At 42.6% G+C, this 26,790-nt stretch overlaps 1 protein-coding gene and 1 pseudogene across 10 annotated transcripts in view; one reads left to right on the top strand and one right to left on the bottom strand.

Annotated features, from left to right (window-relative positions):
- Positions 1–26,790, bottom strand: part of ST3GAL3 (ST3 beta-galactoside alpha-2,3-sialyltransferase 3) — a 221,934-nt gene that overhangs the window by 79,310 nt on the left and 115,834 nt on the right. For all 10 annotated transcript variants that reach the window (XR_004032577.1, XM_030823706.1, XM_030823710.1 and 7 more), the window contains one exon: positions 14,623–14,715. Coding sequence is in view for 9 of the 10 variants with exons in the window: in XM_030823706.1 (XP_030679566.1) it covers positions 14,623–14,715 (93 nt within the window). In the remaining variant the exon portion in view is untranslated. The remainder of the gene's footprint in view (positions 1–14,622; positions 14,716–26,790) is intronic.
- On the top strand, positions 967–2,701 carry LOC105740556 (annotated as a pseudogene).

The raw sequence follows: 26,790 nt of genomic DNA, 5'->3' as shown, positions 1-26,790 counted from the left end.
TGTTTACTGTGACCTACTCTAGGATCTTTATTTTTCTTCCTGAAAAAAACTTATCTAATTATAATGAAAGTCACTGAGAAAACAGAATTCACTTAATTAAGTGTCTAACATTAAATGTTATTGAAGTGATCTAACATTTATGGCCCCAAGACACAGCCTCTCATTTCGTTCTCTTGACTAATGAGTGAAATAAGGCTCAGACTCTTCCACGATCACATAGCCTGTGAAGTGAGAAAGCTGTGAGAACTTTCAGTCTCCAAATCTTCATCTCCTTTCAATCTATCATATATTGGAATATGTCACAATAATTAGTTTTCTTCAGTAACTCTCTCCACTAAAAGAGTGTCTTATCAACATTTCCCACATCCTTACATTCTCAATCTCTGGAGGGCAGAAATTAATTTCCATTCACAAAACAAATACCAAGTGTCTGCTGTGTGCTAAAGGCTCTGCTAGGTGTTGGCAGCCATGAATAGACCATGCCTCTATGTGAGAAGTTCACAGTCCCTATGGGAGAAGAAATACCAGCCAATAGTTCTATACACGATAACAAAGCTATGTGTGAGACACAGGGTAGTGGTGGTGCACAGGGTAGGGGAAAGAGTAATGGAGTGTATTTCTAGGTAAGGGAAGACCTTGCATTCCATGAGACCAAACAGATTCAAAGGCCCTAACTCAAAATTTAAAGCAAAACAAGTGCTCAATAAATCTGAGTTCCTTTGGATCTACTGCCATCCCCTCCCCATCTCTCTAATTAGAGGAAGATGTATCCAAGTGGGCAATACTCGAGGGAGGAAAGGAGGACTTCCCAGCAGAGAGTACGAAAGCGTGACAGCAAACAGGCTGGCTTCCCAAAGAAGCAGGACTCTGGTCTGGACAGGCAGGCACATCAACACCCCTTCCTTTACACTGCCTGCTCCCTAGTCTGCACCTAGGGATGGGAGTCAATGACTAGGTGGGCTCAGGGAAGAGTGAAGCATAGGAAAAGAGAATGTATGCTTCACATAGCATTTGTGAATTTTTTTAAAAAAGGTAAGATTTAGGCCAAGCCTAAGCCTGGTACAAGGGATGCACCTAGCAGAGCACTAGCAGTCCCACACCAAGTTTGGGATTTGGGGTTGGTGCAGCCAGTCATGTGGCTGGCGCGTGGCAGTGTACAGGGTGTTGGGTCAGCAGGTCTGGGACTCTGGTGGCACTGGTGGCGGCATGGGACTGAGGCTAGACACATGTGCGGGGCCGTGTTCTGGCAGCTTCAAACCCATGCAATGGCGATGCCAGTCAACGGGGCCCACAAGGATGCTGACCTGTGGTCCTCACATGACAAGATGCTGGCGCAGCCCCTCAAAGATAGTGATGTTGAAGTTTACAACATCATTAAGGAGAGTACCGGCAGAGGGTTGGATTGGAGCTGATTACCTTGGAGGATTTCGCCAGCTGAGCAGTTTTGGAGGCCCTAGGCTCTTGCTTAAACAACAAATACACTGAGGGGTACCCGGGCCAGAGATACTAAGGCAGGACTGACTTTACTGATGAGCTGGAGACCCTCTGTGAGAAGCGAGCCCTGCAGGCCTATAAGCTGGACCCACAGTGCTGGGGGGTCAACGTCCAGCCTTGCTCAGGCTCCCCTGCAAACTTTGCGTGTAACTGCCCTGGTGGAACCCCATGGGTGCATCACGGGCCTGGACCTGCCAGATGGGGGCCACCTGACCCATGGGTTCATGATAGACAAGAAGAAAATCTCTGCCACATCTATCTTCTTTGAATCTATGCCCTATTGAGGTGAACCCAGACACTGGCTACATCAACTATGACCAGCTAGAGGAGAACGCCCGCCTCTTCCACCTGAAGCTGATCACCAGCTGCTGCTCCTAAAACCTGGACTATGCCCGCTGCGGAAAGACTGCAGATGAGAATGGGGTGTATCTCATGGTGGACATGGCACATATCAGCAGGTTGGTGGCAGCTGGCGTGGTGCCCTCCCCATTTGAACACTGCCATGTGGTGACCACCACCACTCACAAGAACCTGAGAGGCTGCCGAGCCGGCATGATCTTCTACAGAAAGGAACCCAAGACTGGCAAAGAGATTCTGTACAACCTGGGGTGTCTCATCAACTCTGCTATGTTCCCTGGCCTTCAGGGAGGTCCCCACAACCACGCCATTGCTGGGGTTGCTGTGGCCCTGAAGCAAGCTATGACTCTGGAATTTGAAGCTTATCAGCACCAGGTGGTGGCCAACTGCAGGGCTCTGTATGTTGGCTACACCAGATGTAGCCAACTGCTGGGCTACAAAACAGTCACAGTTGGTTCTGACAACCATTTGATCCTCATGGATCTCCATTCAATCAAAGGCACAGATGGCAGAAGGGCTGAGAAGGTCCTAGAAGCCTGTTCTATTGCCTGCAACAAGAACACCTGCCCAGGTGACAGAAGCACTCTACGGCCCAGTGGACTGCGGCTGGGGACCCCAGCACGACATCCCTTGGACTTTTGGAAAAAGACTTCCAAAAAGTAGCCCACTTTATTCACAGAGGGATAGAGCTAACCCTGCAGATCCAGAGCAACGTTGGCATCAGAGCCGCCCTGAAAGAGTTCAAGGAGAGACTGGCAGGGGATAAATACCAGGGGGGCATGCAGGCTTTGCAGGAGGAGGTTGAGAGCTTCACTCTCTCTTCCCTCTGCCTGGCCTGCCTGACTTCTAAAGGAGCCAGCCCACCCTGGACGCGCCTGGCGCCACAGAGGAAGCTGCCTGCCGGAGGATCCCCTTGAGAGATGTACAAGCTGCCCCACAAGGGACCCACTGACACTTGTGTCCTTTGGGGGGGTTTCTTTTGGACATTTTTCATGTTTTCTTCACAAATCAATATTTGTTTAAGTTTCATTGTTAGTAATTCTGGGACAGGTTATTACAGGTTTTTAATTGGAACCTGGCTTTCTCACAGCTGGATATAATTATTCTAGAAAAATAAAAATACTGTGTAGCCACTTGGCCATAATCATTTAGACCATGGTGTAGGGCAGAGCTATTAGAAAGATTCTAGCGTTTTACTCTCCCTAGGCTTTCCTTTGCCTTGCTGCAGTAGAGAGGAAATGCTCCTGTCCACAGCTTCTACACACTGCCACTCTTACTATCTTGTTACCCAGCAGCATGCCAAAGGGGAACTGAATTCGCCTCTGAAGCTTCTGCTGTGTGCTGTAAATCAGAAGTGTACATTAGCCAAGTGTACACAAGGTGCACCCAGTATGGTGGGAGGGTTTTGCTGTCAGTAGTTCAAAGTATGCTGTAGAAAGGGTCTCCTCCCTCCATCCTGGGAAATCCCAGTCCCATCCTGGTGTGAGAATCAACCAGGCTTTCCTGCTCCACCTGAGATAACCAACTCCCTCCCATAATCAGGAAACCAAATGTCACCTTCCCAAAGAAACTTTATTTTCACATAGCTGAAGTGCAAAACACATATGACCATTTTTAATAAGCACAATCAAATTTTTAACCACTGAATGTCTACAAGAATTACAGCTTTAAAAATACAATTTTTATATTTCAAAAATATTTGAACTCAGATTAATTTCTTAAAAAGTTAAAAAAGGTAAGATTTAATGGTTTTTGTAGATCATCTCAAAATTAACACATCAAAAAGAGCTTTATCAAGTCCTTTTCTGTCAAAATATTGATGCTGCAGATATCAAAAACTTGAATTTACTTAAGTACTTTGTGATCAGAATACCAAGAAATACTAGCTACCCATATGAAAAAAAAAAGAATCCTAGATTTCAACCTCATCCCTAACACACAAAACCAAAAATAGATGATTTAATAATTTAAATATAAATAACAGAACTATAAAACAGAAGAAAACAAAGGATGGCACCATCATCAACTACTATGTGTGTATGTAAATCCCAAAATTGCTATGAAAGGCAATTTGCCAACAACTCTCAAAATGTTCAAGAAGGCAGAAGAAAATATAAACATAATAAGAAATGAAACAGAAGATATAAAAAGACCTAAATGGAACCTACAGAGATTAAAAACACAGTATTTGACATAATAATATACCAGGTGGGATTAACAAATGATTAAATGCTACAAAAGAAAAAGCTATAAATGTGAAGACATAGCAATATAAACTATCCAAAATGAAGCAGAGAGAGAAAAAAGATTGAAGAACAAAAACCCAGAGCATCAGTGACCTGTGGGACAAATAATATAGCATCCATGTAATTTTAATCCTGGGAAAGGAGATGAGGCAGAAAAAATATTTGAGAAAATATGTAAACAAGGTCCAAATGTGATTACAAAGAATAAAACAAAACAAACAAACAAGAAAACTATGAACCTACGTATCTGAGGAGTTAAATAAACTCCAAGCCAAATAAATATAAAGAAAACCACAGTCGGGCGCGGCGGCTCACACCTGTAATCCTAGCACTTTGGGGGGCCGAGGCGTGTGGATCACCTGAAGTCAGGAGTTTGAGACCAGCCTGGCTAACATGGTGAAACCCCGTCTCTACTAAAAATACAAAATTAGCCAGGTGTGGTGGCGCATGCCACCTGGCTAGGAGAATTGCTTGAACCCAGGAGGCGGAGGTTGCAGTGAACCGAGATCGCGCCATTGCACTCCAGCCTGGGCAACAAGAGCAAAACTCCATCCCTATGCCAAAAAAAAAAAAAAAAGAGAAAAGAAAACCACAACAAGGGACATCATAATAAAATTGCTGGAAACCAGTGGTAAAGAGAAAAATCTCAACAGGCAGCCAGAAGAAAATGGAAATACTACATACAAAGGAATATAGGTAAGAATGACAGAAGACGTTTTGTCAGGAATGAAGCAAGTAAATAGAGTTACATATTTAAAGTAGTGGGGGAGGGGGTGGTGGAAGTGAGAACAGGGGACTGTCAACCTAGAAGTGTATACCTAGCCAAAAAATTTTTTAAAATCTTTCAAAATTCAAGGTAAAATAAAGACTTGTTCAGACAAACCAACGCTGAAACACTTCACAGTCATCAGACCTGCCCCACAAGAAATGTTAAATGAAGTTCTTCAGGCAGAAGAAAAAGGATACCATATGGAAATATGTATTTACACACAGGAAGAAAGACCAACAGTAAAGAAAACTTTGTGAGTAAATATAAAAGAATTTTCCCTCTCATTAAAAAACTTTTAAAATGTTTGAATTGTAGTAAAATACACTAACATAAAATGTACCATCCTAACCATTTTTAAGTGTACAATTCAGTAGTATTAGTTATTTTCACACTCTTGTGTAACCAATATCCAGAGCTGTTTTTTATCTTGCAAAACTGAAACTCTATATGCATTAGACAGTAACTCTCCATTCCTCCCTCCTCCCAGCACATGGAAACCACATTCTACTTTGCCTGTATGAATTTGATTTCTCTAGGCACCTCATATGAATGGAATCACACAGTATTTGTTTTTGTGTAACTGGTTCATTTCATTTAGCATAGTGTCCTCGAGGTTTATTCATGTTGTAATATGTGTCAGAATTTCCTTCCTTTTTCAGGCTGAATAACATTCCACTGCTTATGCATACAACATTTTGTTTATCCTTTCATCTGTCAATGAACATGGGTTGCTTCTACTTTTTGGCAATGATGAATAATTCCTGCTACAAACACCCTTTGGAGCCCTGCTTTCAGTTATTTTGGGTATATACCCAGAAGTGGAATTGCTGGATCATATGGCAATCCTATTTTCAATGTTTTTAGGAACTGCATCCTGTTTTCCAAAGTTGTTGTACATTTTACGTTCCCACAAAGAGTGCACAAGGATTCTAATTTCTCTACATGCTTGTCAGCACTTGTTATTTTCTGGTTTTGGGATAATAGCCATAGTATCCTAATGGATGTGAGGTGGTATCTTACTGTGGTTTTGACTTGCATTTCCCTAGTGATTAGTAACATTGAGCACATTTCTATGTGCATTTTGGCCATTTGTATATCTTCTTTGGAGAAGTGTCTATTCAAGTTTTCTACCCGTTTTTAAATCAGTTTTTTGTTGTTGTTGAGTATTAGAAGTTCTCTATATTTTCTGGACAACAACACTAACCTCTTATCAGATGTATGATATGCAAATATCTTCTCCCTTCCACTCTCATTTTTAAATTATTTTAAATAATTGACTATTTCAAACAAAAATAAATAAGCTGGGCACAGTGGCTCATGCCTGTAATCCCAGCACTTTGGGAGGCTGAGGCAGGCAGATTGCTTGAGCACAGGAATTTGAGACCAGCCTAGGCAACATGGCAAAGCCTTGTCTCTACAAAAAATACAAAAGTTAGCTGGGTATGGTGACATGTGTTTGTGGTCCCAGCTACTTGAGAGGCTGAGGTGGGAGGACTGCCTGACACAAATAGGTTAAAAAGATAGGCTGCTCCCCAACCAACCCTGGGACAGCTCAAGGGCAAATATAAACATGCTCCTTCCCACAAACAAAAGTAATTGCAAAAACCCCAATTACTTTTGCACCAACCAAATAAAAGGATGGAAAACATACACCATGATACAGCTTATTTTTATAAAGGTCAGAGTGGTTTATTAATATCAGACAAGGAAGATTTTGGAACAATAATTATTTGTCTATCAATAAGAAAAAGGGACATTTCAAAATAATGAAGGAATCTATTAGAAATGGGATACAACAATCCTAAGTGTATACACACCAAATGACAGAGCTTCAAAACAAATGAAATAAAAACTGATAAATGAAGACTTCTCATTACCCCTCTGTCAGTAATTGTTAGAAAAAGTGTACAGAAAATCAGTAAGGATACAGGAAACTAGACACATACCATAAACCAACCTAAGCTAATTGCCATTTATAGAATACCCAAAAACAGAAGTATTTTCTTTTCAAGCACACACAGAATATTCACCAAAATCGACCATATTTTGTCCCATAACTCAGATTTTAATCAATTTAAAAGTATTAAAATCATATAACGTATATTTGGATCACAGCAAAAATAAATCAGAAATCTATAACACAAAGATATCTGGAACACTCCAAATATTAGGAAATTAAGCAAAAACACTTTCAAAGAACTAATAGGCCGAAGTAGAAATCACAAGTAAAGTTAGATAATATTTTTAACTCAACAAAGATAAAAATACAACATATCAAAATTTGTAAGATGTAGTCAATGCAATATACAGAGTGAAATTTATACCATTACAATGTTTATATGAGAAATAAATAAAATCAACGATCTAACCTTCTAGCCTAAGAAAAAAACAAATAATAAAGTCCAACTAAGAGAAAAGTGAAAAAATAAAAAATGAAGGTAGGCACAGAAATCAATGATATAGCGGAAAAAATATCAATAGACAAGAACCAATGGAACTAAAGGCTAGTTATTTGAGAGGATCAACAAAAAATGATAAACCTCAAACCAGACGAATTAAGAAAAAGAGAGAAAAAATGCAAATTACCAATATCAGGCATGAAAGAGAGGGCTCTGTCTCTATCCTAGACATTAAAATAATAATAAGGGAATATGATACACAATTTTATGCTAATAAATTCAACAACTTAGAAGAAAGGCAAAACTTCCTTGAAAGACATGCTACTAAAGAAACAGAAAAACCTGAATAACTCTAGAATTAAAGAAATTTAATTTGTAATAATAATAATAATAAAAAACTTCCCTGGCTAGGCACGGTGGCTCACATCTGTAATTCCAGCACTTTGGGAAGCTGAGGCCGGTGGATCACTGGAGGCCAGAAGTTTGAGACCAGCCTGGCAAACATGACAAAACCCCATCTCTACTAAAAATACAAAAATTTGCTGGGCGTGGTGGTGCACACCTGTAATCCCAGCTACTTGGGAGGCTGAGGCACAAGAATTGCTTGAACCCAGGAGGCGGAGGTTGCAGTGAGCTGAGATCACGCCACTGTACTCCAGCCTAAGTGACAGAAACTATGTCTCAAAAAGAAACCAAAAACAACAACAAAAGCCTTCCTACAAAGACTGCAGGCTATGAAATAATAAAAAATACAAATATTGGTCTCTGCTCCTGGTCCCTAAATAAAGCTCCTAAAAATCCTTACAGATAGAGGCACTAAGAGAATCTTTTGTTCTAATATCTAGTCTTTTTTTTTTTTTAGACAGAGTCTTGCTCTGTTGCCCAGGCTGGAGTGCAGTGGCACGATCTTGGCTCACTGCAAGCTCTGCCTCCTGGGTTCATGCCATTCTTCTGCTTCAGCCTCCAGAGTAGCTGGGATTACAGGCGCCTGCCACCATAGTGCTTGGCTAATTTTTTTTTTTATTTTTGCTAGAGACAGGGTTTCACCGTGTTAGCCAGAATGGTCTTGATCTCCTGACCTCGTGATCCGCCCTCCTTGGCCTCCCAAACTGCTGGGATTACAGGCGTAAGCCACCGTGCCCGGCCACCAATAGCTAGTCTAGTCTCTGACCCTAGTTTCTGACCCAGAGCTCTTAAGACCTTTGTAATTTCCTGACTGATAAGAGCACATCTGAAAGAGAGCTGCTAAATTCCTTCAAATTTCCTGGGTGATAGGAATATCTTTTGTTCTTATGAGGTGACTTCTGGATAGCCTTATGTTGGGTGCTGGTTGGCAGGGGAACAAACTATGCAATTAGAGGGCTGGAACTTTCAGTCTCACTCTCTGACCTCTGAGGATGGGAAAAGGGCTGAAGGTTGATTTGATCACCAGTGGTCAATGATGCAATGAATCATGCCTATGTAATCCTCCACAGGGTTTATAGAAGCCTCCATAAAAATCCAAAAGGACAAGGTTCAGAGAGCTTTCAGACTTGTGAACCCCTTACCACATGCCATGCCCTATGCATCTCTTCCATCTGGCTGTTCATCTGTATCTTTTGTGATATCCTTTATAATAAATGGATAAACATAATCTTCCCTGAATTCTGTGAGCTGCTGTAGCAAACAGATCAAACCCAAGAGGGGGTGGTCTTGGAATTCAAAATTTATAGCTGGTTGGTGAGATGTATAGGTAACAACCTACTACTTGTGATTAGCATCTGAAGTGAGGTATAGTCTTATTCAGCCGTCAACCTGTGGGATCTGATGCCATCTCCAGGTGGATAATGTCAGAATTGAATTGAATTATAGGACACCCATTAGTGTCTGCTGAAGAATTCCTTGATGTGTGAGAAAAACTGCCACACATCTGGTGTCAGAAGTGTGTTCAGTGGCACATGAGAATAGAGATAAAAAACTGTCTTTTCTTCAGACAGGCCTAGATTTTGCTGGTGAATTCTATCAAACATTTCATGAAAAATATTACCAATTGTACACAAAATATGTAGAAAGATGAAGAAATATTTTCCCGCTTATTCTGAAGCCAGCATTACTATATTACCAAAACTAAAGACATCACAAGAAAACTACAGACCAGTATCTTTCATGACCAAAGACACAAAAATCCTTGAAAAATTTTAGCAAATTGAATACAGCAATGTGTAAAAAGAACAATACACCAAGACAAAATGAAGTTTATCCTACAAATGAAAGATTGGTTCAACATTCAAAAATCAATTAATGAGAAAAAATCAATCAATGTAATTCATCATATTAATAGACTAAAAAAGAAAAGCCATATGATCTTCTCAAAATATGCGGAAAAAGCATTTGACAAAATTCAACATCTATTCATGATAAACACTCTCAAGAAACTAGGAACAGAAGAGAACTTCCTCTACCTAAAAAACGGTATCTATGAAAAACCTACAGCTAACACCATAATGGTGAAAGACTAGATGTTTTCCTCCTAAGACTCGGAACAGGCAAGGCTGTTCACTCTCACCTCATGTATTTAATACTGCACTGAACAGTCTAGCCAATGCAGTAAGGCAAGAAAAAGGAATGAGACATACAGATGAAAAAGGAAGAAATAAAACTGTTTTTAGTAACAGACGACAAGACTGTCCATGTATGAATGGTACTGGCACAAAGTCATAAATCAACAGAATAGACTAGGGAGTCCAGAAGGAGACCTACACATATATGTTCGACTGATTTTCAACAAACATGCCAACGTAATTCAATGGAGAAAGCAGAGTCTTTAACAAATGGTTCTGAAACAACTGAACATCCACGTGCAAAAAGTGAACATAAACTCTTTTTTTTTTTTTTTTGAGATGGAGTCTTGCTTTGTCTAGAGTGCAGTGGCGTGATCTCGGCTCATTACAACCTCCACCTCCCGGGTTAAAGCGATTCTCCTGCCTCAGCCTCCCAAGTAGATGGGACTACAGGTGCCCATCACCACACCCAGCTAATTTTTTGTATTTTTAGTAGAGATGGGGTTTCACTGTGTCAGCCAGGATGGTCTTGATCCCCTGACCATGTGATCTGCCCACCCCATCCTCCCAAAGTGCTGGGATTACAGGTGTGAGCCACCACGCCCGGCCTCTAAAAAAAATTTCTGAGACTGGGTAAATTATAAAGAAAAGAGGTTTAATTGGCTCACAGTTCTGCAGGAAGTGTGGTGCTGGCATCTGCTTACCTTCTAGGGAGGCATCAGAAAGCTCACAATCATGGCAGAAGGCAAATGGAGAGCTCAGATATTTTTTTGTAGCAATGTAAGAATGGCCTAATACATAAAATTGGTACGAGGAGTAGGGTATTGTTAGAAACATATCTGAAAATGTGGAAGTGACTTCGGAACCAGGTAATGGATAGAGGTTGGAAGAGTTTGGAGGGCTCACAAGAAGACAGGAAGATGAGGGCAAGTTTGGAACTTCTTAGAGACTGGTTAAATGGTTGTAACCAAAATGTTGATAGGGATATGGACAATGAAATCTAGGCCAACAAGGTCTCAGATTGAAATGAGGAACTCATTGGGAAATGGAGCAAAGGTCATAACATATTATGCCTTAGCAAAGAGCTTGGTTGCATTGTGCCCTTTCCCAAGGAATCTGTGGAAGTTTGAACTTGAGAGTGATGATTGCATATCTGGCAGAAGAAATTTCTAAGCAGCAAAGCATTCAAGATATGACTGGCTGCTCCTAACAGCTTACACTCAGATACGGGTGCAAGTAAATGACTTAAAGTTGGAATTTATATTTAAAAGGGAAGCAGAGCATAAAAATTGGGAAAATTTGCAGCCAAGCCACATGGCAAAGAAAGAAAAAGCTTTTTCAGAGGAGGAATTCAAGCAGGCTGTGGAGTAACCACTTGCTAGAGACATTTGCATAACTAAAAAAGAGCCAAATGCTAATATCTAAAACAATATGGAAAAAGCCTCAAAGGCATTTTAGAGATTATTGAGGTAGCCCCTTCCATCATAGTTTCTGAGGCCCAGGAGACAAAAGTGGTTTCATGGGTCAGGCCCAGGGCCTCAACCCTATGCAACCTCAGGACACTGCTCCCCACATTCTGGCTGCTCCAGCTCTAGCCATGTCTCAAAAAGGGCAAGGTACAGCTCAGGCTGCCACTTTGAAGAATGCAAGCTGTAAACTTTGACAGCTTCCATGTGGTATTAAGAGTGCACAGAGTGCAAGAATGGAGGATTCTTGGATGCTTCCACCTAGATTTCAGAGGATGTATGGAAAAGCTTGGCTGCCCAAGCAAAAGCCTGCTGCAGGACTGGAGCCCTCACAGAGAACCTCTACTAGGGCAATGTGGAGGGGAAACATGGGATTGGAGCCTTCACACAGGGTCCCCACTGGGACATTGCCTTGTGGAGCTGTGAGAAGGGGGCCACCATCCTCTAGTCCCAGAATGGTAGATCCACCAGCAGTTTACACCCTGCACCTGAAGAAGCCTCAGGCACTCAACGCTAGCCCATGAGAGCAGCCACAGGGGCTGCACCCTGCAAAGCCACAGGGGCGGAGCTGCCCAAGATCTTGGGAGCCCACTTCTTGCACCAGCGTGCCCTGAATGTGAGGCACGGAGTCAAAGGAGATAATTTGGGAGCTTTAAGATTTAATGACTGCCTTGCTGGGTTTCAAACTTGCATGGGGCATATAGCCCTTTTCTTATGGCTGATTACCCCTTCTTGGAATGGGATGTTTACCCAATGCCTACACCCCCATTGTATCTAGGAAGTAAGCAACTTGTTTCGATTTTACAGTCTCACAGGTGAAAGGAACTCATTTCCAGATAAGAATTTAGATTTGGGATTTAGGACTTTTGAGTTAAGGCTAGAATGAGCTAAGATTTTACAGGGACTATTGAGAAGGGATGACTGTATATTGAAATGTGAGAAGGACACAAGATCTGTGGGGGCCATGGACAGAATGATACAGTTCGAATATTTGTCCCTGCCCAAATCTGATGTTGAAAGGTAATCCCCAGCCAGGCTCAGTGGCTCAAACCTGTAATCCCAGCACTTTGGGAGGCCAAGGTGGGCGGATTGCTTGAGCCCAGGAATTTGAGACCAGCCTGGGCAACATGGCAAAACCCCACCTCTACCAGAAATATAAAAATTAGCCACGTGTGGTTGCATGCACCTGGAGTCCCAACTACTCGGGAGGCTGAGGTGGCTAACTGCTTGAGCCCGGAGGTCAAGGCTGCAGCGAGCCAAGATCGCACCACTGCACTTCAGCCTGGGCAACACAGCAAGACCCTGTCTCAAAAAAAAAGGAAGGGAAAAAAATGTAATCTCCAATGGGGCCTGGTGGTAGGTGACTGGATCATGGCGGTGGTTTCTCATGAATGACTTAGCACCATCCTTCTGGTGCTGTTCTTGTGATAATGAGTGAATTCGTGTGATATCTGGTTGTTTAAAAGTGTGTAGCACTTCCTCTCTTTCTCTCTCTTTCACTCACTTGCTCCTGCTTTTGCCATATGACGTGCCTGCTCCCCCTTTGCTTTCTGGCATGATTTTAAGTTTCCTGAGGCCTTCCTAGAAGTGAAGCAGATGCCAGCACCATACTTCCTATAAAGCCTGATGAACCATAAGCCAATTAAACCTCTTTTCTCTACAATTTACCCAGTCTCAGATATTTTTTCATAGACATGCAAGAACGGCCTAATACACAGTACAGAATATTAAATACAGTATGTTCCCACTTTTGGTAATATTGGCTGTCTCTGCGGAAGGGGTCTGGCGTGGCAGTATATACCCTTTTGTACTGTTTGAGGTTTTTTGTTTTGTTTTGTTTTGTTTCCACATGCCTGTATTACTTTCAATTAGAACATCATTCTCAGTAAACTATCGCAAGGACAAAAAACCAAACACCGCATGTTCTCTCTCATAGATGGGAATTGAACAATGAGAACTCATGGACACAGGAAGGGGAACATCACAATCCGGGGACTGTTGTGGGGTGGGGCGAGGGGGGAGGGACAGCATTGGGAGATACACCTATTGCTAAATGACGAGTTAATGGGTGCAGGAAACCAACATGGCACATGGATACATATGTAACAAACCTGCACATTGTGCACATGTACCCTAAAACCCTAAAGTATAATAATAAAAAAAAAAAAAAGAAAAAAAAAAAAAGAAAAAGTAAAAGAAACCTATATACTGGTAAAGGAAAACTCACAGGTGTCTGGGCCAAGGGACTGAGTCGTATAGGCTTGCAAAAACCTGTGTTAAGAATACAGAACACAAAGCCAGACACAGGGGCACTCAATAAATAGCTGGAGGAAGCAAAATATTTGGAATCAATTCAGAAGGCAGACCCTGGACAAAGAGATCTCTATCTGAGCACCGGATACTCAGCCAGCATAGCCCTTGCTTTACACAAGGAGCTAAGCTGAGACTGCTCACGTTAGAAAAGAAAGGGAGCATAAAAACCAAATATCCTGGAGTTACTTTGGGGCCAGCTGTTTCTCAGCATTCCTTTGCAAGCACACTGTGTGTCCTAACCTCAGCCTTCTAAGGGATGGGAGGCAAGTCCTTCCCCCAGTGAGTAGAGCCCACCCCTAGCACTCTTCTGGTGGTCCAAGTGCCCAGACAATCCTAGGCAGCCTTTCCTCCAGCCCCTCAAAATCAGAAGGAACGAAATGACCCTGACAGTCTCACTGCACTCCAAAGACAATCTCAGCACTTTAGCTCCTTTTCCACACCAAGGCTTCAGAAAAGAAAACCAAAAAGGAGAAGGTGGATCGGTAAGCAAGATCCCTTAGCAGCATTTGGTAAAAGGAACTCCCTGGGTTATGCACAGATTCTTTCAGGTGCCAGAAGCCAGCAGCTCCAGAATGCAAAATGGACAGAGAAGGAAAGTGCTAAAACTTAAGACAGCCTCAGAAATTTCTCTTTGTTCCCTGCTTTATTTGGATATGCCTCCCTGAAGCCAGCTAGTTGGTCCCAGCTTCCAAAAAAAGTTTGTTTGGCCACTGATACTAGGTCTAGGAGCTTCTGTGCTTGGCAGCCTTCTCTGGCTGCCTCTGGATACCTGGCTTGCATGCGGCAACCATGTAGGTTATCCTTCTGTAGAAACAGGCTGTGCCACAAGGTGCAAGCTCCAGAGGCAGGATGGGAGTAAGGCAAAGCAAGGGCATGGAGTAGGACTGGAGTAGGAACCAAGTTAAAGGCAGAGTCCTTTCCAGGAACCCATGGTTTCCAGAGCATAGGAGAACATGACTGGCTGTGAGAGGCAGAGTTTCTGGCTCTTGGACCCCAGACCAGGCTGTCTAGGCAGTGGAGGGAAACAGGAGCACTTACCGGGGGAAGATGGCCGTCATCAAGGCTGAAGCATAGCCAGGCTTGCAAGCTCCCTCTGAAAAGTTTGCGTACTTGGTGGCTAATTCAGCAGGCCTATGGGAAGAGAAGGAAAGTTACAGCTTGCCAGGCACTGAGCACTGAGTGGGTTATTATTTCCTAAGGAGCTGTAGGTGTTTAAGCCTTTTTTTTTTTTTTTTGAGATGGAGTCTCGCTCTGTCGCCCAGGCTGGAGTGCAGCAGCGCAATCTCGGCTCACTGCAAGCTCCGCCTCCCGGGTTCACGCCACTCTCCTGCCTCAGCCTCCCGAGTAGCTGGGACAAGGTGTTTAAACCTTGAATGAAGCTTCATTCCCTACAATCAGCACTTCAGGCACTTTTCCACATTAAGGCTTTAAGGGTAAAAACAAAACAAATCCCCAAACCCTAAAGGAATAGATAGATAATGAGTCAGGCCCCTGGATGATATCTGTAAAGGGAACTTCACTGGATTCTCACAGATTTCTTTTTAAGAGACAGGGTTTCATTATGTTGCCCAGGCAGGTCTTAAAACTCCTGAGTTCAAGCGATCCTCTCGCCTTGGCCTCCCAAAGTGTCGGGATTACAGGCATTGAGCCACTGCGCCCAGCTCAAACTCATACATTCTTTGCAGGAAGCCTGATACCAAGGAAATGAGGAGCTCTATCGAGGCTCCAATACCCGGGGGAGTGGTGCTTGGAGTTCACAGGATATAGCTACTCAGGCTTTGATAGTCAGAGCCCCGGGCCTTTCCACCTTCCTTGTATGTTCCTACATGGCTAGCCTCATCTGCTTTTATTCTCTCCACTCATGCTATGATCCACCCAGTGGGAACGGTCACAAACAGTGACCGAATATAGACACAATAAATGTTGGGGCTACTGACGTAACCATTAGACTTTTAGTTGAGGATGCTCTCCTGGTCTCTCTGCCTGGAATGTTATTCCTTGTCCTTTTTCATCTGGCTAATAACTATTGGTCCTTCATGATTAAACTTAAATATCAGCTTCACTGGGAGTGATTCCCTGACCCTCGGATTGGGCTAAGTGCCTCCTCTGTGCTTACACAGTCACTCCCCCTGCCCCTCACATCATATACTTACCCCTCAGCACTTGCTATTCTGTATTGTAATTTTTGGTAGTATATCTCCTTTGACACACTGTAAACTCCTAAGGTCAGAGTCTGATTTAACACTGCCTACCCTCTCCAGTGCCTTGCATAAATGTGCACAGAGAAGACCCCTAAAACTTTCTTTTTTTCTTTTTTTTTTTTTTGAGATGGAGTCTCGCTCTGTCGCCCAGGCTGGAGTGCAGTGGCTCACTGCAAGCTCCACCTCCTGGGTTCACGCCATTCTCCTGCCTCAGCCTCCGGAGTAGCCAGGACTACAGGCACCCGCCACCACGCCTGGCTAATTTTTTGTATTTTTAGTAGAGATGGGGTTTCACCGTGTTAGCCAGGATGGTCTCGATCTCCTGACCTCATGATCTGCCCACCTCGGCCTCCCAAAGTGCTGAGATTACAGGCATGAGCCACCGCGCCCAGCCAAAACTTTCTTAAGGAACAAAATGACCCTGACAGTCTCACTGCAGACAAGGCAATCTCAGGAACCCACGAGGCTGAGACTGCTGCATATTTTTCAGAAGACTTGTGTTCTAATCCTGGCTTGTTGCTGTGTGACCACAATCATGCCACCTCACATCTTTGGGTTTCAACGTCCTTATGCGTTCAATGTGGGTCTGGAGTCACTGCCCTGCCACCAAAATCTCTGCACTATGCAGTCTAGAGAAGATCACAGCCAAAGAACAGGATATAGTCAGTGAATGGGTTCCGTGACTGCTGGGACTGGAGGCCCTGCATGCTGGGGCACCTGAGTGAGCCCTGGCTGGTTGCCAGTTCTGAGTCCCCACCTCCTCCGCCCCCACCCTTGGGCCTGCTGCCAACACTCTGGTGCCCAGCTGCTCTACTGTGCTGGGGCCCTGTGGCAAGCCTACCCTCCAGGCTGCCTTCTGCAGGGTCTGGGCTGGGTGGGTGTGGGGTGGTGGTACCAGAAATGATGATGCCACTGCCTCGTGTGTGTCATGTCTGATTCACCATAGACCCCTCGGGCCTAGACCAGAGGCTTACACAGAGTAACTGCTCATTGAACATAGACAAACTCATCTGATCAATGCACAATTTCTTTTAGAAATCTACATTTTCAAGCATCCCCCACCAAGGAAATTCAAAGGCTGAAATGCAAACCTGAAGGCTGAGTGACAAGCCGAGGAGTTAGGACTTTATTTGGCAGGCAAAAGAAAGCCAAAATTTTAACAAGAGAAAAACAATATTTTCTTATGTAAACAACTGTATTTTTGAAATGAAATATAAACCTCAGTGCAATTACGGAACTGACTAGAAGCTTTTTGACTAGGCACAGTGACGAAAACATTCTAGATGTTTTCAATTAGCTCTCTCAACAACTCTCTGAGTTGGTGCTATGAATTAATTTACATACAAGGCCTAGAAAGATGAAGAGACTAATCCAAGATCATACAAGTGGTAGACACTGGATTAGAACCCAAGGTCTCTAACACCAGTGCAGGAACTCTTAACAGGGCACTGCCACCAACACAGTCACAGAGGAAGGCACAGGAGAGCACAGGAGTGGTCAACACAGTCGGAGATGGGGTGGAGAATACGGTCCAGAAGGCCTTACACAGCTTTGGTCTGCGGCAGTGAGGCATTTTGAGTCTCTTCATGTCCTGTCTCCCAGTCCCCACCATCTGCTTGCCTGCCTTGTGCTGTGAGTTCCTGTGGTCTTTCTGAATTCCAGAAAGTTTCATAAACAGCAGAAAGATGGACAGCAGGTGCCCTTCTTAACACAGTGCAGTGCAGAAATAAATGAACAACAGACAGACCTTTGACTACCTCTTTTCTCTCTAGTTTACCCCATCAACTTTTGGCAAGGTGCTTAAAGAATAAGGGCTGTGGGACAGTCCAGGGGGCACAGGATCACGTCATCTACAATGGAGAGGGAGCTGGAGCCGAGCAGGCCAGGCAGGAGATGCTGCTCTCTCCACGGCAGTGCAAGGCAGTCCAATAGCAAGGATGATGGGCTCCAAATCAACCCCTCATTTAGAAAGCGACAGTAACTCCTAAAACGTACAACTCTGGGTACAGTGGGTCATGTCAAGTTATTACCAAATTAAAATGCCTTAGAAATGGCCTCCTGACTATCTCAGTGAGAGAAGAATAGGGGGAGTGTTGGGGATTCTGAGTCATCCAGCAGGCTGGGACCTCTGGGGCAGTTAGCAGTCAAAACCACCAAGATTAACGGTCGCCAACTCCCTGGGGCCAGAATAGTTAGTCTCTCTAAGGCACTCACACTCCAAATGCCAGCAGGCCCCCACAGATGTCTGATCAAATCACTCAGCCCTTGTTCTTCTCCTACTCTGCAGCTGGCCTTTCATTTTGGGAGATTTAGCATTAAACCCAGTAAGAGCACCCATTGTCCTACAAACGTGACTACCAAGCCCCTGGGGTGAAGAGTGTCACCACTGCACTCACAAGAGGAAATCCAGATGGACAGGCTGGAGCCCCAAAAAGGAACCAGACGCTTCCACTCTCCTGCTTCACTCAGGAGGACCGAGTTTAAGGAATCAGGCCAAGCAATGGGTCATAAATGGAAAAAGCATCAGATCTGGAATCAGAAACTGTCACAGAGGACACTGACAAGCAAGTGATGGAAAATCTGATTTTCAGCTTCCCCATGTGCAGTGGAAACCATGTAATTCCAAGAATCGCATGAGGATGTGGTGAGGGAGCACATTTGGAGGGGATGGCCATCCTCTGGGGCACCACACACACGCTGTGTGAGACACGTGGCTGCCATAAGCGCCTGGCTCGGGTTCAGATCCAATCACAGGGAGAGTCACCACATGATATCTAGTGGGAGAGTGCCCTGGCTGATGTGTGTCTGAAGGATCAGCATTTGGGAGATGAGGAGTAGCACTGCAGGAGGCTGAAAGAGCAGGAGAGTGTGAGGCTGCGGTCAACAAAGTGTCTTAGGAAGGACGCAGAAACCAACTGCGTCACACACTGTGGAGGTCCAGTAAGGTGCGGCCACAGGACTAAATGCTGGATTTGGCAACAGGGAGGTCACCACAGACCTCGACAACAGCCACTCCACTGGAATGTGGAGGTGAAACTCGTTTCACTGGGTTTAAGAGAAAACAGGAGGAGACAAACTGAAGTCATGAAACACAGACTATTTTTAGGAGTTCTGCTACAAAGGAACAAAGAAATGGGGCAATAGCCGGAGCGGGGAAGGCGGGTAAAGTGTTTTTTGAGGTTGGGAAATATTTTCCCAAGTTTACAAGCTGGTTAGAATAAAAGAAAAACTCACAATGCAGTAGAGATAGGACAGTTGTAGGGAGAATGTTTCTTTTTGTTGTCTATTTGTTTGTTTTCTGAGACGGGGTCTCACTCTGTTGCCCAGGCTGGAGTGTGGTGGCACAATCTCAGCTCACTGCAACCTCCACCTCCGAGGTCCGAGTGATTCTCCTGCCTCAGCCTCCCGAGAAGCTGAGGTTACAGGAGCCCACCACCACGCCCGGCTAATTTTTGTATTTTTAGTAGAGACAAGGTTTCACCATGTTGGCCAGGTTGGGGGAGAATATCTGCGAGAAGGCGGAGGGGGAAAGGATCTAGCACAAAACTGGGCTAAGCTAAGGGCTGGCCTTAGCTCTGCTCCCTTAGCCCGCCTTGGCCAGGGATGCCTATTTTCTAAGCACCACTTCCCTTGTAAACTTTCCATGATACTTCCCTTCTCAGGTAGAACCCATCCCCCTGTGGACCTGCGTTACCTAGGGCGGACATTCATCTTCACTTGCTCACTTGTTCCCCACTCTCCTACCACCTTCCCCTTTCTGCCTCTCATTTCCACAGGCAACAAATATTTAGAGACAACAGAGTCACTCTGCTTGGATTTTTATCCTGACTCTCTTAATAGCTGTGTGATTTGGTGCATGTCTTTTAAATTGTTTTGTGCCCTTAATTTGCACATCTGTAAAAGTGGGATTATACTAGTACTTATTTTATAAAATTTTTTTGTTAAGAGTTATGCTGAGAAGGAAGGGCTGGCACTGAGTATGGTGCCTGGCCCCTCGTTGGTGCTCAGTACATGCTAACTAACTGGCCTGGGATTAAGGATACAATGATGACTAGGACATAGTGAAAGCCTAGCATTACACTTCATTACACTGAAGAGTAATTGTCCATTTAAATATCTTTCTCTCATAGAATATGATCATTTAGCAAAGCATGTATGGCACAGAGTATACAAGTACCCAATAAAATGCTGGACTGAAATCAGTTGGTTACCTTGCCTTGGAAGGTTAATCAACAGGAAGTGTAAGGGGGAAGTGGGGTGATGGCCAGGGAAACTGGGGAAGTGTCATTGACAGTTATTCCTGAGGACTCTACAGATCAGTGATGGACATTGTGTAACCATCAGTCTAGTTTCTAGAACCATCTCAGAGAGAACTGGATTCAGATCAGCCCCTACCATGCCTGCTCCCTCGTTTCATGTGCTAATTTAGTTTAAAGCATTCGTTATGAGAAAAGAAGACCATGTAGGCAGCACTAAGCACACTGCCTAACAACCCAGCAGCTTAATCAAAGCCACTGTTACCATGCTAGGGGGACATGCATGAGCGTGCAGATGAGCCTCTCCACACAGAGTTCGCTCCATCCACAGAGCAGGGAATTCTTCAATTCCATCTTCTACCTTCCTCATGAGGATGCCTTTCTCCAAGTACTAGAGAGTTGTTTCTGGGATAATGACATGATGAGGGAAATGGCAGAAGCAGCTTTGCCTAGCTTGAGTAATCCTATTCTGTCATTAAATATTTTCACTTTAATTTTTTTTTTTAAATAGCCTTTACTGCCATAGATCCTCTCAAGCCCCAAGATGGAAATACTTCTATCTCCTCTGACTGCCACCTGTCTGACCTGTTACTCCAGGTCTGCTGGGTCTTGCTTGCATTGTCACCAGTTTCTTCATCTACCCACATATGGGCTGTGCCAATCCATTCTACCCTAGAAATCACTGACTCTTTGCTCTTTGTGGCTTCCACTGTAGACTCGGGTTTCTCTACAGCTTTTGCCATCATGATACATGTACAGCCATCTATGACAAATGCTGAAGCACTGTCAAATGTCTTCTATCACTTTAAGAAAAAAGGGACTGCTTGATCTGAGCCATCTGAAACTTGTGGTATTTCTCAGCTCCGGAGGCCCTGCCTTTCTGCTCTTGCTGCTAGGCACTGCAATACCTTTTCATCAAACCAGGCCACATTCCTATTTGATCAGTGATTCTGGAGCTGACATTAACTCCAGGTTACATTTGTCTCCAGAGCCTTGTAATTTACTTCATCTTAGCTGGAGGGATGCTCCCCACAAAGTTCTCCAAGTGCTTCAACAGACAATTTTCACGGAGGCATTCCACCAGAGATCTGCTGTGACTCTCCAATTCAATTTTGCTTCCACACTTTATTTCCTTAAAAATAAAAACATATCCTCTTTCTGGGTGGTAGTGAAAAACACAAGAGAAGTAACATTCACTGAGCACAAACCAGGCACCAGACAGTGGATCTAATGATCTAATTCAGCTTTACAACAATCCTCTAAAAAGTAGTACCTCCCTTAGACCCAGGCATGTGGGGCTGAAGGAGTCCAGGAGAAGCCATGATTGGAAGATGCACTGTTCTGTTTACACTATAAAATGTCAAATGATACATTTAACATGACCAGAAAGCAAATTACCATTCACACTTTCCCTGCACTCTCTGACACTGGTGTGTGTGGTCATCACCAACAAAGCAGTCCCATCTTTGAGATACTCCTGGGTCTCAGGAAGGATAGTGTGGCCTCATGAAATGATGTATCCAGCATGAGCTGAACGGTACTGGAGAACTGAAGGGGAGAGATCACTGTTTCCACAAGACAGTTTCCAAAAAGCCATGGCATTGACTACTAATAATACAGATACTTGTTGTTTGTGGCAGGAGATACGAAACTTTCCAGCAATGATACATTTGACAATAGAAAACACAAAGAGATCGTTCCTGAACCTGAACAGGAAGAGTTGGTGGTGTGTGGGTAGCAAAAGGAATTTTCATATGCACTGATTGGATAACAAATACATAAGTATCTCTTCTCTACCCATTGTTCTAAATCCTTAGTAAGTCATTATACCATACATGGACCCATCAACTGGTTTATACAGGCAGACGCCTTGTAAAACATATTTGGCCAGGGCCCTGTCTACCTTTGAAGCAGTCCTACTCTAAGATAAGTATTATTTTCATTTTTGACAAGAGAAAACTGACTCGAAAACTCTCTCCTGTTCTTACCAAAGCCCCTACTTTCTTTGATGTGAAGTGTCATCAGCTTAAGGTAAGAAGATTGGAGTTTAAGTCACCAGTTCTACTTACTAGGTGTGCAACCTCAGGTAAGACACAATTAGTTTCCTTAACTCTTAAAATAGCTATAGTAATGTACATTTTATAGGGCTGATGGGAAGATCAATGAATACCTACAGCAACGTGGGTCAGAGTGCCCTTTGAAAGGTTATACAAATGTTAGTCACTGTTCCTACTGTTTTAATGTTTGACTTCTGCTTTTACTATTCCTTCTAGATTCATCTGAATTATTATCATAGTTTCAATAATTTAAGAAGGAAAATAACTGCTCCTTCATTTTTCTTATTTGGATTCTTCTCTGTCATTCACATGGCTGTCTGTAAATGTATGCCTATTGGGCAGGGAGGTCAAGAGACTTCAGGGGACAGAGAGGGAGGGCCACTAAAACAATTCCATCATCTATGTGCAGGAACTTCTTATAAACTAGCATCCTAGCACTTATGTGAGCCCAATGGAAGGGCTATATCTCATAAAATTTGTAGTGAAAATCACAGTCGAATCTTCTGTTCAATTCTTCTATAGGTCCCCAGTATAAGATAGAGGTCACTACCATGATTTCCAGATAACATTGTTCCTAAATCCACTACGTCCAGGCTCTCAAAGCAGGTGTCACAGTTTAGGGGCTATATAATAGAGGTTGGAGTTATTCAAAGCCACAGTACAAACCAGTGTGTCTTCCTGGAGCAATACATGTACTTGAAGATATGAGGAAGAATGTATTAAGAAAACACATACGTACTATGGTATAGAATGCAGAATTTTTAAAGCAAAATGAAAGCTCTTGAAGATTCTTTTTTGGGGGGCCAGGTGTGGTGGCTCACATCTGTAATCCCAGCACTTTGGGAAGTCAAGGTGGGAAGATTCACTAGAGCCCAGGAGTTTGAGACCAGGGGCAACATAAGGAGACCTTATCTCTATTTTAAAAAAAATTTTTTAAATTAGCTGGGCATGGTGGCATGTGCCTACAGTCCCAGCTCCTCAGGAGGCTGAGGTTGTAAGGATTGCTTGGGCCGGGGAGGCTGAGGTTGGAAGGATTGCTTGAGCTGAGGCTGCAGTGAGCTGAGACTGCACCACTGAACTCCAGCCTGGGCAACAAAGCAAGACCCTGTCTCAAAAAAAAAAAAAAAAAGGAATTTTTATGCTTGCAGTGGGTTGCTTTGCAATATATGCTCACTCTCCTCTGCCACTAAGGGTCCTCCAGAAGAAATGTTTCAGAAGCACTGCACTAAGGAACCTAAGTTTTCCATTTTGGTTCCTACTCTCAAAAAGCTTGAATTTCAGTAAGCAAATAGGTAAGTAAATAAAAGATTACCTTTGGGTATAAGTACAACCACTGTTATATACAAGGTATGGAAGAGGCAGACAAAGTGGTCTCGGGAATTAGGGCGGGTATCTTGAGGAGGTACTGTCAAGAAAAGAGAGAAAGTAGAAGGGCATTCTCAGCCGAGGATACAACATGTGCAAGGGTCCAAAGCAGAAAGAGAGCCTGGCACATATTGGGAATTGCAAATACATTAGTATTGACAGAACAAAGCCTGTGAGACCACAGCATGGTCTTGCTGCTAGGACAAGGAGCCTGGGCTTGCTGATGGGGGCAATGGGGAGCCACTGAAGGATTTCTATGCAGATGAATGACATGCACTAGTCCAAGAGAGAAATGAGGAGACCTGGATGAAGGGGTAACAGTGGATATAGACAGGAAGAATATTTGTAAGATATATTTGGGAAGCAAAATAATAGAGTGGAGGAATGTAACTAGCAATTATTCAGCAGTATCTGGGGCTTTGTTTTTATTTTTATTTACATTATTGTCAATCCTTAAACAGCCCTATATGATAGGTATTAGTCTTCCCATTTTATGAACAAAGAAATAAAGAAATTCAGCTAGGAAGTGGCAGGAGGAAGATTTGAATATAGAGCTTTCTGATTTCAAAGCCCTTGGGTGTTGGTTGTGGCTGTTTTATAAAATATACTTTTTATATTTCCTGATTTCAAAGCCCTTAGTAGTGCTTCTTTTTTTTTTTTTTTAACAGACTACATTTCTTTTTAGTGCTGAATAGTAGTCCATTGTCTAGATGTGCCACAGTTTGTCCACATACATACTAAAGGACATCTTGACGCTTCCAGTTATTGGCAATTATGAATAAAGCAGCTATAAATATTCATGTATGGTTTTTGTGTAGACATAAGTTTTCAGTTCCACTGGGTAAATACTTAGGAGGGTGACTGCTAGAACATATGGTCATATTGTGTTTCACTTTGTAAGCTGCTGCCAAACTGTGCTCCAAAGTGGCCAAACCATTATGCATTCCCACCAGCAGTGAATGAGAGTTCCTACTGCTCCACATCCTTGTCAGCATTTGAGACTGTCAGGTTTTTGTTTTTGTTTTTTAGTCATTCTAATAGGTGTGATAGTATTTCACTGTTGTTTTAATTTGCATTTCCTTAATGACATATAATGCAAGCTTCTTTTCATATACTTATTTTCCATCTGCATATCTTTTTTGGCCATCTGGAAAGGGTGTCTTTTTGGTTCTTTTGCCCATTTTTTTAATTGGGTTGGTTGTTTTCTTAATGTTGAGTTTTAAGAGTTCTTTGTATATTCTGAATACAAGTCCTTAATCAGGTATGTGTTTGCAATTTTTTTCCCCAGTCTGTGGCTTGTTTTTTCATTCACTTAACAGTGAACTTCACGGAGTACAAGTTTTGGAGTTTAATAAAATCAACTTACTGATTTTTCTTTTCTGAATTTTGCTTTTGGTTTTATATCTAAAAACTCATTACCAAACCCAAAGTCACATAAATTTTCTATGTTACCTTCCAGAAGTTTATTATAGTTTCAGGTTTTACATTTAGTCTATTTAGGTTCCATTTTGAGTTAATTTTTGTGAAAGGTACAAGGTGAATGATTAATTTGTACATACAGATATCTAATTATTCCAGTATCATTTGTTGAAAAACTTATCCTTTTTCCATTGAATTGCCTTTGCTCCTTTGTCAGAGATCAACAGACTATATTTGTGTGGGTCAATTTATGGGATCTCTATCCTATTCTATTGATCTATTTGTCTATTCTTTTGCCAATACCATGCTATCTTGATTGTATCTTGATAGCTTTACTGTAGGTCTGGAGTCAGGCACTGTCGATCTTCCAACTTTCTTCTTCTTCGTCAGTAGATTCTGGGTCTTCTGCCTTTCCATATGAACTTTAACATTTAAAGTTTGTTGATATTCATAAAATGACTTACTGCAATTTTGATTCTGATTATATTGAATTAAAAATCAAGGAGAGAATTGACATCTTAACAATATAGAGGCTGGGCACAGTGGCTCACACCTGTAATCCTAGCACTTTGGGAGGCCAAAGCAGGAGGACTGCTTGATCCCAGGAGTTTGACACCAGCCCCAGCAACATAGCGAGACCCTGACTCTACAAAAAAAAATTAGCTGGGTGTGGTAGCGCACGCCTGTAGTCCCAGCTACTTGAGAGGCTGAGGTAGGAGGATCACTTGAGCCTGGGAGGTCGAGGCAGCGGTGAGCCATGGTTGCACCGCTACACTCCAGCCTGGGCAACCCTGTTTCAAAAAACCCCAAAACCCCCAAAACCCAATACTGAGTCCTTCTATCAAAATGTGGAATATCCATTTATCTAGATTTCTTTGATTTCTTTCATTAGAGTTTTGTAGTTTTCCTCATTCATATATGAATCTATGCACAAACACATTCACACATATTTTATCAGATTTATCCCTATTTCTCTTTTTTTTGGCACTAATGTAAATGACACCGTGTTTTAAATTTTAAATTCCAATTGCTTCTTGCTGGTATATAGAAAAGCAATTGCCTTTTGTATATTAACATTACAGCCTGAAAACTTGCCTTAATCGCTTATTAGTTCCAGAATGTTTTTGCCAATCTTTGGGATTTTCTGCATAGACAATCATGTCATCTGTGAACACAGTCAGTTTTATTTCTTCCTTCCCAATCTGTATGCCTTTTATTTCCTTTTCTTGTCTTACTGTGTTAGTGAAGACTTTAGTATAATGTTGAACAGGAGTGATGAGAGGGGGGACATCCTTGGTTTTTTCTCAATCTTAGGGGAAAAGAATCCAGTTTCTCATTAAGCAAGATGTTAGCTATAGGTTTTTTTGATCAAATTGAAGAAGTTCCCCTCTACTCATAGTTTGCTGATAGTTTTTTAAAAAATTATGAATAGGTATTGGATTGTATCAAATGGTTTTTTTACATCTATGGATATGATTATATGATTTTTCTTCTTTAGCCTGTTGATGTAACAGAATATGCATTAATTGATTTTTGAAAGCTGAACCAGTCTTGCATACCTGGAATAAATCCCACTTGGCAGCAACATGTAGTTCTTTTTATACATTGCTGAATTCAATTTGCTAATAATTTTGTTGAGGATTTCTGGAGCATGTTCATGACAGATATTTGTCCGTAGTTTTCCTTTCTTATAATATCTTTATTTGGGTAATAGGGTAATATCTAGAGTAATGTTGGACACATAGAATGAGTTAGAAAGCGTTCTTTCTGCTTTGATTTTCTGGAAGACATTGTAGAGAACTGGTATCTTTTGGTATCATTTTTTTCCCTTAAATTTTGATAGAATCCACCAGTGAAACCATCTGAGACTACTGTTTCTGTTTTGGAAGGTTATTAATTAGTGATTTA

The sequence above is a fragment of the Nomascus leucogenys genome, chromosome 12, assembly GCF_006542625.1.
Source record: "Nomascus leucogenys isolate Asia chromosome 12, Asia_NLE_v1, whole genome shotgun sequence".
Classification (NCBI taxonomy): Eukaryota; Metazoa; Chordata; class Mammalia; order Primates; family Hylobatidae; genus Nomascus; species Nomascus leucogenys.
This window is presented reverse-complemented; position numbering and strand designations above follow the sequence as displayed.